Source organism: Hydra vulgaris, chromosome 03 (genome assembly GCF_038396675.1).
Source record: "Hydra vulgaris chromosome 03, alternate assembly HydraT2T_AEP".
Classification (NCBI taxonomy): Eukaryota; Metazoa; Cnidaria; class Hydrozoa; order Anthoathecata; family Hydridae; genus Hydra; species Hydra vulgaris.
This window is the reverse complement of record NC_088922.1, coordinates 46,642,501-46,658,703: the sequence shown is the minus strand read 5'-3', so window position 1 is coordinate 46,658,703 and position 16,203 is coordinate 46,642,501. Positions and strand designations below refer to the sequence as shown.

The window sequence follows — 16,203 nt, the reverse complement described above, 5'->3', positions numbered from 1 at the left end:
GAAGGATTTTAAAAATTAGTAGGAACAAGAATCTATCTTGCAATAAAAGAACAGTGATTAAAAAACTTCATATCCGAAAATATGACTATAGTGCAGGCCTTGTTACGAGATTTCGCTGCATAGCAAAAACACGTAACGCATTTCTAAGTAACTCAACTCAGCAAATATATTTTGCATTGTTAGAAGTTATATTGCGTCACTAGCGTCATTTCAAGTACCGCATTGTAATTAAAGTTATTTTATTAACGCGTTAAAAATCATACAAAAGATTTTATTTATAACAAGTTTAAAAATTATTATAAGTTACAAATAAAATCTAAGTTATTTAAAAAATCATTTTTATTGTTTTTTTCAAATATGAACTAAATTTTATTTTGAAAAAAAAATTTTTTTCATGAAACATAAAATAATGTTTGTTTATTTTCTTATAATTTAACAGTTGGTTTTTGGTTATTTTATTAACTGTTAATAAATTTTTCTTATTTAATTTGTGAACTCTTTTTAATAATGTTTTTAAACAATAAAGAGTTTTTTTTTGTTATTTATCAGTTACCAATAACATATTCGTGTTCATAATTTATTTTCATAAATTAAACAAACGTCATTAAAACTTTACTTTATTGAATTAACAATAAACAAAATATCTTAATAATAAAATATTTTCATCAAAATAAATCGTGAATTTTATAAACTGTTATGACTAAAAATAATTTTTATATTTAAAAGGAATTTATATATTTAATTCCTTAAGATAAAACTTAAAACAATTTATTTTTTTTAACTAATTTTTAACAACAACAAAAAAAATTATGAAACAAACTGTTTTTTTAACAAAAAATCTATTAGTTTACAATTGCGGTTAAATGCTTTTATTTCTTTATTTCTTTTATGACTTTATTTCTTCTGAATAATTGTCACGTTAACGACATCAAAAGATAATTTAAATATTTTAAAAGATAAAAGTTTTTGCATGCCGCAAAACTGCTGAATGCGTAAGCAAATTGCCTTTTCGCAGGCAAAATGCGAGCTGCGTAGCGCTTCTTAACAAGGCCTGATACCGATATCTTTAATTGAATTAATAGATTCAATAGGTGTACCAATGTTCATTGAGTATGAATTTAATGGTAAAGAACTCTTTACATAGCGTAGATGAAAACATTTTTTTGTTGCTATTTTAAAAAAAATATTTAAAGGTATTGATGAGGTGTATTTTATTTCCATAATAGCTTGCTTGATATAACTTACTGTCATCAGCAAACAACTTAATGCTGCAATCACCATCAATATGTAAAGTTACATCGTTTATAGAAACTAAAAATGAGATGGGTCCCAAAATAGTCCCTTGAAGTATTCCACTCTTTACAAAAATTTTGTTTGAGTACAAGTTACCAACGCATTCACATTGAGAACGATTTGTTAAAAAATTGGTAATTCAGTTTAGCAATTTATGCTGGATAACATAACAATGCAGTTTGAACAGTAACTTAGAGTGAGACACAGAATCAAAGGCTTTTTCAAAGTCTATATATACAATACCAACTATCTTTTTGTTATTTTTAGAGCAGTGAAAAGGTTATTAGCTAAGGTCATCCTTTAATCTTTGTTTATATAATAGCACAATTCATAATATTTGAAATTATATATGAATGTATTTATAATTTGTTTATGTTAATTGTTTTGGTTCCGTAATTCAGTTGTGAAGAATTGATTACAAAAAATTTTTGTAATCAATTCAATTTTGTTTCATATTTTATATTTTTGTATATTTTCATTTGTTTTGTAGTATTATTGCTGTTATCAATGTTTTTAATTCCTTAAAAATAGTTGTTGTTTTTTATTATTCTATTTGTTTAGAATTCGTTATAATGAAAAGAATTTGTTTCAAAAAATAATACCTATTTTCACACTTGCACTCTCTGTTTTTGAAATATTAAAAGAAATTGTGCAGGCGTATATTCTTAGGAAAGAATATTTGAATGACCTGAGTAATTATTTGGAGTTAATGCTTTATTCATCTAGCTTTATTTTTATGATACCATTTATCATGCAGCTTGTTGATTTGCAAAAAGATTCAACATCCTTTAAGTTACAGCAAAATGTGAAGTGGAGTTCTGGAGCAGTTGCAATTTTTTTTGCGTGGACCAACTTGTTGCTATATTTAAAACGAAATACTTTTTTTGGGGTTTATGTAATCATGATTATTGAAGTTTTTAAATCATTGACAAGTGTTACCATAGTTTTTTTTATGATTGTTGTGGCATTCTCTCTTACATTTTTTGTGCTTCTCGGTAATCAATCTGCATTTTTGTATCCCGGAAGGTCAATTTTAAAAACAATTGCCATGACTCTTGGGGAATCTGATTATGACATAACATTTGCATACAATTCCACAACAAATCTTCCACAAAACGAAGATGAATTACCATATCCAGAAATGTCTTATGTATTGTTTACACTATTTTTAATAGTGTGCCCCATACTACTCATGAATTTTTTGGTAAGTTTTTGAATTAAAATAAAATTTCTCAAATTTCAAGTGGTGTAAGTGTAAAACTATTTAATTCTATTATTTTTTATTTAAAAAATTTTGTTGTCAACTTTTGAAAAGTATATATCCTTTTTCTGACTTTATTCAATAAAGTTTAAAGTATTTAGCATGGTTTGGTATGCATAGTTTTATATTTATTGTTCTTATGCATTGTTTTGTCTGCATAAACATTTGCAATACTAAGCACATTTATGTATCCTTAGATTGCATTGATTAATACACAATAGTATGCATAGAGTTTAGTATGCAAATTTCTGCATGATTTAGTAGTGTAGTAGTATTGTAAAGTTCGGTAACCATAGTCTTGCATAATTTGATGTGTATATCTTATTATACACACAAGTTGTGTGTGTAATAAATTTAATAAGTTTAGAATATTATAATAATATCAAGAATAAGTTAAGCTGAATTTATTTATTAGTTTTAATAGGTTATTTTTGCATAGTACACATAATTTATACGCATAATATGCTTGATTTTTTTTTCTTTTTCAGTTTTTAATTTGTTTATATCTCTAAGCAGACTTTGTTGTAAATAAAATATGCATAACACATAAGTCTAATGAGATATTTGGTGTCTAAAAATACAAAAAAAGAATAAAAAATTTTTATTTGCTTTTTGTATTTACAGACATTAACTTTTTGAAACTACGACAATTTACTAAATTGCCATAAAACTAGTTTAATTGAAAAATCAACTCAAAAAAATGTTGAAGTTTTATTATGTAAAAAAGTTATGAAATGTTTTTTTTTATGCTTCCGTTTTTTAAAATATTAAATAGTTTCTTTTTTAATATTTAATCTTTTTATACTGCAACTAAATAAATAAAAGCTTATATTTCATTTTGTTTTATATTTTATATTCATATTAGCAGTTTTGCAAAAAACTGTTAATATAAATTTATTTTTTATTTTTTTAAATCACAGTAATAAACTGTAGTTATGTAATATATCAAAATTTTGTAAAATTAATAAACTGAAAATACTGCAGAATAAAAATCCCTGTAATAGTTAGTTGTTTTACCAGTAATTTTGATATATATATTATATATATATATATATATATATATATATATTATATATATATATATATATATATATATATATTATATATATATATATATATATATATATATATATATATATATATATATATATATATATATATATATATATATATATATATATATATATACACACACACACACTTCTTTTAGGACCCAGGTTGATATACTTTTGAATAACTTTTTTTTTTGACAATATTAGGGACTTTACCCCAAATACTAAAGATTTGAACCTAAATATTTTTACAACTTGGTGTGATAATAAAAAATGAGTTGAAATCAAAATGAGAAATGCTATACAAAAAACAAATTGTTTGCTCATCACCAGAAAAAAAATTTTCTTTGCCTGTTTTATTTTTGCCGACCTGATGCTGACCTCTAAAAGATTGAGTTGTATATTTTCTAATTTAAAAGGCTATTAGTGCTTGTTGTAAAACTTTCTCTTTTTTTTTTTAATTTTCATTAAAAAAATTTCAAATTTTTCAGCTTTTTCTTTTTTTAAATAAACTTAAAAAAAATTTTGTAATCAATCTTTCTGTAAAATATTTATTATAATAGTTATGTGCTGTAAAATATATGTTACATATGCTAAAGAATTTTGGACAGAAAGGTTGAAAAAATATAACGAGCTCTTTAAATCCGATTTAGCTGGGTTTTAGTCAAATTTCTGTTTAATTTTTTTTCTGTGATTTCGGGCAACCGAAATCACAACACATTCTGCATCATTTCGGGTTAACATAATAAAGTCTTGGATCAACTTTATAGTTTTTATATCTTATATTCCTTTCTGCACAAATATTGATGACTTCCATATTTTTTGCAAACAATTTAAAGTTGTTCAAAAAATAAAACTTTTTGTTGCTAACTCAACCTGGACTAGGCGGAACAAGATCCAGACCTGATTACCAACTAAATCTGATAGGGTTGTAGACAGTGTGATTATAGACATTTTAGGTTTACCCTTCATGAACTTTTCAGGAATTGGAAATTCAAAGAGTTTTATCTTCATCTTCTTATCTTTCTCAACAACATTACAACAAGCTGGTATGATTCTGCTATGATTCTGCTATATTTTATATTATATCTATACTTACCAGGTATAATTTTGCAATACCAGGTATGATTCTGCATACTTCTCAATAGTGATTAAGTCAGCTCAGGGTATACTTTACTTAAATCAAAGAGCTTTTAATTAAAACTCAAAGAGCTTTTAAAAAACCAATAATAATATGTCAGAGATATATATAAAGTAGCTGTCTTCTACCTTTTATTCATGATGCTTGAGATGTCCTTTGTCATATATATAAAGAACCATCTTCTTCTCCCTTTCATTCATGATGCTTGAGATATCCTTTGTCATTTCTAATGTAAGCAAATAAGTTGCATCTGCAATAAACATTGCTTCATGGCAAGTTCCTTGCTGATAAAGTTTTATAGCAGAAACATGTCCAACAAGGTAGTAAGCATAAAGTTGATAAAGTTGTTCGTAGTCTCCTTTTTTGAAAACATTTTTATTTAGTGCAGTCTCCCCAAACTTTAATGCTGCCTTGCCTATATTGTTGTTAGGTGATAAAACCTCTAAAGAAGTCCAGTTAAACCTAACCAGATTATCTGATGAGGTGCTAATCTTATCAATAATCTTTGACCAGGCCTTCTGTAAGCGCACATAAATTTTTCTTGTAGACTTAGTCTTGGCATCAGTCAGTTCAATCATTAAATGTTTAATACATACTTCAATAAAATGGTGACAAAACATGCATCAGATGAGACTTGTATTAAAGATAGTTGATAGAATTGTAACTGCTCCAGCAAATTTTCAAATCAGTGTTGGATGCAGTTGTGTCACAACAAACACCCACAATATTGTTGACAATATCATAGTATTCCAAGAGATTGAGGAAAAAATGAGCCTATTCTGACCCAGTTGAATTTTCTGCCGTACAATGCCAAGCAAGAAGTCATCTCTATATTTCAAATCTAGACTTGTTACACTGATTGCAATTTTCTTACAGGTATTTGTCAGATCATTTTTCTCTTCCAGCTTTTTAACAAGTTTCCCATCAAAATAGACTATGCATTTCTTTCCTTTTAAAGCATCAACAATGTCCTGTCATGGTGTTACACCTAAAGCAATTAAATTATATATTCAAAATGATAAAGATATAAAACAAGTATACTTATTCACTTTAGTGAGTAATAATTACTAAGATTTTCAATAATTCTGTATCTTTTTTTGTGTAGAATAGATCTTGATAAATTAATTTCATGCAAATCAACGCCAGCTTTTTGCAGATACCAGAAATCATAGCAGCCTGGGGTCTAATAACGATTCTATACCAAACACTAACAGCAGAAGTAGGTTGAATTAGTTCATCAGGTGTTAATTCTAAAATTATTTTTGATTTTTTTGATTTGGATGCATTATCAGAATCAGCACTTTCTTTGCATGAATTAGAACTTTCAAATGAGTTTACAGCATCTTCAAACTAGTTTTATCCATCCCAAGCTCTGTCTGTTGACTTCTTGGGTATGTCGAACATTTATCCATCCCATGGTCTTCTTGTCTGTTGACTTCTTTGATACATCAAACGTTTGCTCAGTCATCTTTTGTTATGAGGGACTTTCTGATCTGCGCCTGGGTTTTTCTAATCATTTCTAATCATTCAACTCTTTCAAATGTTTCCTTTCTTTGCAGTCTTGAGTTCAAACTCTTCATCTTGCGGTGCAATCATGGTCATGTTCTTTTCAGATCTTTGATCTTCTTAAAAGGTTGTATCTTCTAATTTTGCCTCTTCTGTTCTTCTCTGATCTTTCATTATCATGTTCATTAGTTAAAGAACACATGTTATTGTTCTCTATCTAGAACTCTTTAGTTTATTCAATCCTTTCATTTTATTCTGTCTTAGAGTCTAAATCCTGAAGTTCTGGATCATTTTACTGAAAAATATTAAATAGCTGAAGTTACTAAAAAAGTTAATTTGCAAAGAATAGTGTAAAAGTATATTTGTAAAGTTTACCTAACAGACCTTCCACTGAGACTGCACTTAAAACCAGCTTATCCAGATGTCAGTTAGCTCTACCATCGTAAACTAGAATTCTGGCTCTTTTTGTTGGACAGGCAATAATTACTTTGCTGGAATGAAATCTGGGGCTCCTATATAAGAGAAACTTTATTTAAATATATATCTATATTTATTGTGCTAAGTATATAAATTAGATAGAAACTAGATGTTAGAATTACCTTAAATTTATTTTAAATGAAAATATTGCAGGATATTGCTGACACTAGGCAGCTCATTTACTTTGAACAATGTACTTTTTCTTTTCCTCTAGTCATTTTTTGGTTGATCTTTTTTTTGTAAGACCCTTTTTTTTTTTGAATATGCTTATTTATTTATAAAATTAAAAATGTTAAAACCATTTTAAATCACATAATTTTAAAAGGATTGAAGTTAATAACAAATAGCAGTGAACACTAAAATAAAAATAATAAAAGATGACTACTTTATAAAAGAGTAATTACAAAATCATGCTTATGACTTTTTATTTATCCATTTTTCATTCCAGGTGTATTTAAAATAATAAAAACATGAAAAATATGACAAAAATTGACAATTTTCAGGTTTTAAATCAAACTCTTATACTTGTCTCAGATCAATATCTGTGTGTGTGCGTGCGTGTGTGTGTGTGTGTGTGTGTGTGTGTGTGTGTGTGTGTGTGTGTGTGTGTGTGTGTGTGTGTGTGTGTGTGTGTATTAATAAGAAAACATCAAACAATACGAATTCTCTTAAAACAAATAATAATTTATTTTGAGAAATTTTCACTGGGTTATGGACACCAGCATCATCTGCTCGTAAAATATTACAAAATTTTTTGAACATTAAAAAAACAGTTTAATAAATTTTTTAACTGGCGTCAGCAGTTAAATGGCTTCTTTTTTCTTTACGTAAGTATATAAAAAACGGAGTCCAAAATTTAGTTTTGACAAATTGCCCATTATCGAGATTTATTCCGTCATTCGATGGGAAACATTGGTGCCTCTGTATTTTGAGTGCTTCACGTACTTTACGGTCGAACTTTTTTAATTTCAACTTTAGGAGTTTTAGTTTTCTCCTAATTTGTTTTTTCAGAGCAAACTTGCTATGTGTGACAATTGCTGATTGATAATGTTTGCCATCATTTAAACTTTTTTGGTGTTGTTGAGTTCTTGTTCTAATTTGTAACTTTGTTTCTCCTACATATTTTTTTGAGCAATTGCATTCAACTAATTATGTTCCAGGTTGGCTATTTTGGGGCAATCTAGATTTGTTTTTACATGTTAGTAATATTCTTAAATTAGGATTTTATTTAAAAACTACTCTGTATCCGACTTTTCTAAATATTTTCCTTAACTTTGGTGATAGTGAAGGTATCCACAGTAATGATACTGTTGGGAGAGTATTGTTCTCGAATATTCTGTTTCAAGTAATTCTGTAACAAATTTTCTTAACATAAAAAATTTGTGACAAAAGGGTTTCTCTTAATAGCATTTCAATCAGCTAGACTGTTTCTTCACATGTATAATTTGTGAAATACCTTAAGACATGTGTTGATATTTTCTATTTTCTGATTTTTTTTTATGCATAAAGCTTTATTGCTAAAATCAAAAACAAACTTTCTTTGTTGAATGTTTAGATCTCTGGGGAAGCTTGTTGATCATTAGTAAACCTGAAATATATGCCCACACTTTTTAGATAAAAAATTTTCCATTGTATGACAGCAAGTTAAATAAAAGCACAAGTCTAATGTTTGAGATGTTAGAAGTTTCAGGGTGATTAAGAAGAGCATTGTAAGTATTATCGGAAAAAAATCTTTACTTTCGAAGTCCATTATTTCATATGTTTTTGATAACTTGGACAAAAGTCAAGCAACAAAAGGACAATGATGGACAAAAGTGATAGATTAATTAATGATGGACAAAAGTTCCATAATTAGTTTACCAAGGTTTTTCATAAAACGTTAGATTTTTATCAAGATATTAGTTAACCAAGGTTTTTTATAAAACATTAGAGTTAGATTTTTATCACATATTCCTTTTCTTTGCTATTTGACTTTCTTACAGATTTTAGACTTAAATGAATTTGATCACATAAAAATTAGGAATTTATTTGTTTACAGATTTTCATAACATTTTAAAAAGAAATTTAGGACTATCAAACATACTTGTATTACAAGTTATCATAACATTTAAAACACATTTTGAAAGAAAATTCATATTATTGGTTTTCCAAAAATAGCAATTTCCTAATACAATACTATTTTTGTAACATGCACTTTGTTACAGAGACTAAAAGTTCCTAGTAGTAAATTTCGTTGTAAGTAGTAAGTAGCTAGTAGTAAGTAGAAAGAAAAAGTAGTAGAAAGTTCCTTGCAATTTTAGAATAAACTAAAAATCTATCTGAGAGGAAAATTGTGCAAAATGTTATTTTAGTTTAACCTTTTTGAAGTTTCGATGTCTATCAGATCATATACTAAGGTGTTGCTAGACACCTTATTTTAAAACTCGCATTAGGTAAACATTCTATCCAATTTGTTTTCTTCTTTTTGTCTCTGGGAAATATAAATTTTTTAAAACGTTTATAAATTTAGCCATTCCAGAGGATTTTTTTTGTTAATATATTTACATATGATTAACATAGATGTATAGAGTTTAAAAAGACTTAAAAAATGAGGGGTCTTTTAACTTAAGAAGTTAATTGGATCCAAAGTTATTGCATTTTTGTGTTGGAAAAACTGATGATTTTTTGACAAAATGTCTTGTCCTTAAGTATGGAAAATTTGGCGTGAAATGTGCACCATAGAGTGAAATAGCACCAAAATAAAATATGTTATACTGGCATGCTTGTAATGCTGCATTGATAAGAAGAAGAATTGTCACTGAGTTAGTTACTAACCTAAAACATTTTTTGTAATGTTTATCAGTTTTGTACTAAAATTCGAGTTTTTCTTAAATTTTTTTTTTCTGTGCTGATTATTAGATTTAAATAGTTTCAACAATTTCTGACTTAAAACAAAAGTTTTGTATTTTGAAAATAACTAGTATTTTTTATGTCATTCAAACTTTTGTGACAAAGGTTTGCAGTTTAAAAAGGTTAATTATTTCATTTATCAAACCATTTAATAATCAAAAAATATTTTTAGGTTGGTTTAGCTGTAGGCAATATAGCTGATGTGAGGAAGTCAGCATACATACTTATGTTAAAAGCTCAAGTTGATATTCTAAAAGCACTTGAGTCAAGATATCCTGAGAAATTGCTGAAAAAAATTTATTCCAGACAGCTTATTATATACCCAAATAAAGTTAGTTGGAAAAGGAGGTATTTGATATGTTTATAAAATTTTATTCTTTGCATAATTTATTTTTTCTACATTAAAAAGTCTGAAAAAAAATTGAACTTGGTGAATATTTTTTTTACTGTGTATAATATTGATAGGCCTAATTGCCACTCTTATTTATAGAGTTTAGTTCCATCCCTCTAGCTCTTAAAAATTAAAAATATGTTTTTGATACATATATCTTATTTATCTGGATTTATATTAAAGAACTTTCAAGAAAATACATTTTAAGTAAAATGCTTTTTAGTCTTCCTAGATATTTTTTGTTTGCTTGAAGTAATTCACTCAAAGCTTCAAACAACCACACTCAACAATTATTTTTTTTGAAAAAATTACATTATGTTGAAGGTGAGTTTGATCATGGGAGCATGGAAGCGGTTGAAAACAAAGTTAAAGAGTTAAAGAACAAGAGATTTCAAGAGCAGTTGACATAAGACAATATAAACTGTAAATTATAATAGTCAAGAAAACATGAAGACATGAGAGTTCCGAAGCACCAATATTTGAAGAAAAAAAGATGAATAAAAGTTTTTTGAGCATAAAGGAACAGTTATAATATAAGGATGCAACTTTGAGAATAACAAGTGCAAAATTTTTGGTTGTTGAAACAAGTGATAGGCTTCCTTGAGCATCAAGTATGATAGTATTTGTAGATAAAAAAATGTAACCTTATTACAATGAGACAGAGGTTTAAGTTTAGCATTTGAGCAAGTCTAACAATATTTACAATGCCCTTTAGGACCTTATCTGAAAGAAAGAGGGCTTTATTAAAAAATTCAGCGCAAGTGGTAGAGAATGGAATCAGAAGTAAAAAAATAGTGAGCACAATAAAGTGAATTAACCTTAATAGATTGTTACTTTATGTATTGCAGTTACGGTTTTCATGAGAGCTTAGTTATAAAGGATAATCCAAGAAGATGTAAAGTTGAGGACTCAGCATAAGTAATAATAATTATTCATCAATATCAATTATATTTCGATAATTATTAACAAAAGAACAATTTTTTATTTAAATTTTTTTGGTAATAGTTCATTAGCTATATCAAGCCTTAAGCTGACACAGAAGAGAGATTCAAGATCTGTCTGTTTAAGTGTTAAAAAGATCTGTCTAAGTGATAAAAAAAGTGATGGCTTTTTTCAAAACTAGAGCATCTGCAAATTGTTTCATCTGCAAATAGAACCACTTTCAAGGTAAGAATGTTAAAAAAATCATATATATAGATAAGGAAAAACACAAGACCAAAGATGGAATCTTGTTCTACCTCAAAAGTTACTAAAAATGAAGGATAATGTTATCCATCAAGGACAAATTTAATTTTCAGGATAAAAAACAAATGTTTTAGTAATTTAAAAACTTACCCAGTTTTCTCCATAAGCTCATTTCATCTTATAAAATGAGCTTATGGAGAAGATTAGCATTACAAACTTTATCAAAAGTCTTCGATATGTCAAGAACACATTAACTCTTGCTTCTAATGCATGATAGAACCTTTCTGTTATAACAGTCATCGAGTCAGCAGTAGAACAAGTGGATCAAAATTTGTATTGATTGTTATAGAGAGATAGAGAGTAAATTTTTAGACCCAAGATATAAAAAGTTTGTTTCATAAAGATTCATAAACCTGTTTTTCTGGGTTTACAGGAAGGAGTGTGGAAATAGATTCAAAAAATGAATTTAAAAAAATGTTCTTATCAAATAGTTTTGCCTTATTCTTTAGTGTGGTAATAAAATCAGGTCCACATATGGGAGAATGTTAGACTTGCTTATGACATTGTTAAAGTTGAAATTGTTCAAGATTTTCCAAAGGTCTTTAAAACCTAATTTTTAAGATACAACATTTGAGTAATCTGAGAACTTTTGCTTCATACAATACCTTTTTACTTCACACAGTACCTTTTTACTTCATACAATACCTTTTTGCTTCATACAATACCTTTTTACTTCATACAATACCTTTTTCTTTTCCTGCTATAATAAAAAGATGCTTGTTCTTTAGAGAGTTGTTTTTGTGAAAAAGATGAAAAAAATGATTATAATTAAAAATAGCAATTGCACACTTCATGAAAACCATAGAGAAGTAACCATAGAGTATTAGGTAACCATAAAATGAGACTTAAAACTGAAGAGAAGTAGTAAAATCTTACATGCCTGAATCTAAGAGATTATAAAGGATGTGCAAGTTTTAGCAATTTTCACAAAAGACGTCAGCCCGAGTACCATGACAATAAAAATCACACTAGGATTCCAATCAGCCTTAAGGTAATAGTAACTAGTGCAATAGGGTTGTCCACTATGCAATCTTTTTTTCAAAACACTGGGATTGAAGTTATTCCCTTCTACTATTAGGGTATGATGTATAAATATTTTCTACATAATTTTAACTATTCTAGAGCCCCCTCAATGCCCCCCAAAGACAAGCCCCAAATTCATATTTTTAACAGCAAAATTGCATGCATTTATTACAAGTTTGGTTAATAACATAATACAATTTTCAGATATTGACATGATTTATTACCTTATAACTGTTATGATAATTTACAGCAATATAATGCTAAATATTGTTTATTACAGTGAAATAAATTTTGAAAAATCATGCTGACAAGAAGTGGCAAAGTTTTAGAAACAGAGCGCAAGTCGACATCTTTGCCAACCAGATCAAGTCAGTCTTTAGATACTTCCAACTTGACTTTGCCTCCATCATCCACAGGAAGACCTATTACTTGTGCATCTACGAACATTTGGCTAATTGGACACCCATCACCACCAATTACTGTTCCAAGCTGCCTGATTGCCAACAAGTTTTAAAATTTTTTCTTTTTCTATGACACATTGAAGAAAATGTTCAAAACCATATAACAAATCAAAAAATTCGGCATACAAAATAGTGATCAGGATATTGCAATTGCTGTTACGGAAGTAGATGCAGGTATGAGGTGGGACTTGAATTATGAACCTCCTATGGATAGGCGATCAGAATTTGTTATTCTTCACATACCCAAAAGAATTATGCAATGTGAAGAAATTACATCAGTAGCCAACATGCTGAGGCTGTTTGATAATCAGACAGCTATGATTGTTTCTGCTGTGATTAAAGCAGCTGGTGGAAACTTGGACAATTTTGATATTCCAGATCAACATCTTGTCAAAGCATAATGTTAAATCAACAGAAGATTGCTGAGAATGTTATAGATAGCGTCAGACTTAACCCTCCTTAATTTGGTGCCCTTCACTTAGACGGAAAACTTTTGAAAGACATGTAGGTAAGCAACATAAACAGTTAGCTGTGCTCGTGTCTGGAGCTCCAGAATATAAAGAGGAAAAATTGCTGGGAGTTCCTGCTCTTTCTGACTCAAAAGGAAAAACTCAAACCAATGCAACATTGGATCTCCTAGAAGCTTGGAATCTCAGCAACAATGTTGTGGCATTAGTATTTGATGCCACAGCCAGTAACAGTGGCATCCACAATGGTGCTGCTAAGCTGATCGAAGAAAGCTTAGGTAAAAAACTTGCTTGTCGACACTATACTGGAAATTTTTGATGCAGCAGTTTGCAAGAAATTGTTAGGAAATATTTTTTAATTGGCAACTCTTTATCCAAGATTGGATAAAGAGTTGCCAATTAAAACTTTAGAAATTGAAGGCACATGGTTGATACCCATCAAAGAACAGACCATAAAGCATTTGACATATCTACTTACAATTGAAAATGCTGCAACATTTCCAAGAGATGGCTATCATGAAGGTGCCAAAAACACACTCATCATATTTGGGCTAACTCTGCCATGAGGTGTACATTTTTTGAAACCAGGAGCCATCCATCAAGCACAGTGGATGACTTGTAACATCTATGCTGGCAAAATGTTCATGTTTTCAAGACAAATGCCATATAGCGAGGAGATAAAGATCAAACTTTTTAGAATGAATGGATTTCTTTCACTTTTCAACACACCAGCTTGGACAAAAGCTAGCATTGGCGCTGATGCGCCTTTCAATGATCTGCAGCTCATTCATGATATGATGAATTTCAAAGAAACAAACAAAGAAGTTGGTGATGTTATTCTTTCAAAAATGATCACTAGGGTGTCCCAAAAAACAACATTTTTGAAAAATATATGCAGAGACCCCCTTAATGTGTGCTATCTAATACAAAAACACTAGATTTAAAATTTTTTTGAATAAAAAATTTTCAAAAAAAAAGTTTCTTAAAAGTATGTCAACCTGGTACTCAAATGAAGCAAAATTATATAAAAGTTTCAAAAATTATATTTAATTTGAAAAAATTTTAACTTATTTATCTAAATTGTCATAAAAATACATAAAAAATGCATTTTTTTGTTTTTTGTTAAAAAATGTAATTTTTCACGTAATAAAACCAAAAATAACAATTCTATATTTGAAATCTATATTATTTTTGAAATTTTTATATAATTTCGCTTCATTTGAGTACCAGATTGACATACTTTTTTTTTGAAAATATAAGGGACCGATTAAATATTCAAGGGTCTTGAGGGACCCCTTAAAATATTTTTTATTCAAAAAAATTTTAAATCTAGTGTTTTTGTATTAGATAGAACACATTAAGGGGGTCTCTGCATATATTTTTCAAAAATGTTGTTTTTTGGGACACCCTAACTATCACCGATGGTATTTGACAGAAGACATAGTTCTATTTGCTTTCTTCAATAAACATGTTTCATCATTCATGTTTCTGTGAAACTGGAGATAGTTGCAAAACTCTTGGAAATTCCAGTGCCGAAGAGTTTTCATCTTGGAAAACTGGTTTTTTGTAAAATTACTCGTCAAACAGGTTTGGCAAATCTTTTGGGACCTAAATCCCACACATTGTTCAGTATTCTTGGTATCAACACAGACTGGCTTGCTAAATCAATTCACCAGTGGACACAGCACCCAGGTTACCAAGAAACTAAGAAATTTGTTTGTACTGTGAAAGTCGTTAACAATAGTGCAGAGAGAGGAGTGAAAATACTAACTCTGAAGCTCAAATTTTTTCATTGCCGTTTTTTTGTTGCTTTATAACTGAAAATTACCATAGTTTTAAAAAAAAAATGGGGCTTGTCTTTGGGGGCTTTGAGGAGGCTCTAGAATAGTTATTAAAGATTTGTTAAAAATATTTTTACATAGTACCCTAATAGTAGAATGGGAAAAACTTAAATCCGGGTGTTTTGAAAAAAATTTGCATAGTGGACAACCCTAAAGTGTAATGATATGGTGAATCTAATGTCATAAAGAAAATAAGTCACAGAGGTAATTATTTACTGAGAGAATGAGAATAACAAAAAATTTGAGCTTCAGAGTTAGTATTTTGAGTGATATTAAAGCTATTCATTGTGATAAGGATTAAAGTCATTAATAATAACAGTATTCTCTGATGGATAAATTGATAAGGCTTGGTCAATTTGGTCAAAAACAAAATTGAAAGAAATGCACTCACAGAAAGAAGGAAAACAATGAATGAAGAATAAAAAGAAAGAAGGAAAACAATGAATGAAGAATAAAAAGAAAGGCAGTTAGATGAAAATGCAAATTGAAAACGCATAAAGAATTGTCAATGGATTCTAACTTGATTGAATTCACTTATATGTCAGTTCACATATTTGTAATTTCATGACAAATTGGTAAATTGATATGTAATTGATATTTGCCCATGCCAAGCATGTGACTATTGGAGTCTTTATATAAGCATGTAACTATTGGAGTCTCTATATAACCATGTGTTTTTTGGAGTTTTTGCAAATCAAAGGATATAGTCATTAGCACTAAGATCTGAATAATCCTAACTTTGACCCAACCTGAAATATATTATCTAAGTGTTTAACTTGTACTTAGTTTAATATTGAGTAACACCATCTTGAGTACCACCTAGTCAAGTAATATATGTTTGAGTACCACCTAGTCAAGTAATATGTGTTGGAGTACAATGCTTTGAAAAACTTATTCTTTGAAAATTTTTGTTTCGGTTTTAGTTTTTTTAATTTTATGTTTGAAACTAAAAAGTAAAGTTTTATTTTAGAATTATTAATTGGTTTAATCACTCCAGTTATGATTCCTTAAAAGATGAACAAGAAAAAAGATCTAGATGGAAAACTGATTTAACAAAAGAGTTGGAACTACAGCGCATGGAGTTTGATATTGAAAGAAAGAAAATGAAATATATAAAAAGTCTTTTGAAAGAGCATCTTGAGATAACCAAGGAATT

General features: G+C 28.5%; 1 protein-coding gene across 1 annotated transcript in view; it reads left to right on the top strand.

Moving 5' to 3' along the window:
* Nucleotides 1-16,203, top strand: part of LOC100203916 (uncharacterized) — a 121,972-nt gene that overhangs the window by 76,906 nt on the left and 28,863 nt on the right. Inside the window, exons 10-12 of the mRNA XM_065794514.1 lie at nucleotides 1,855-2,497; nucleotides 9,792-9,967; nucleotides 16,018-16,203. The exon at nucleotides 16,018-16,203 is cut by the window's right edge and continues 34 nt beyond it. Coding sequence (XP_065650586.1) covers nucleotides 1,855-2,497; nucleotides 9,792-9,967; nucleotides 16,018-16,203 — 1,005 coding nt within the window. The remainder of the gene's footprint in view (nucleotides 1-1,854; nucleotides 2,498-9,791; nucleotides 9,968-16,017) is intronic.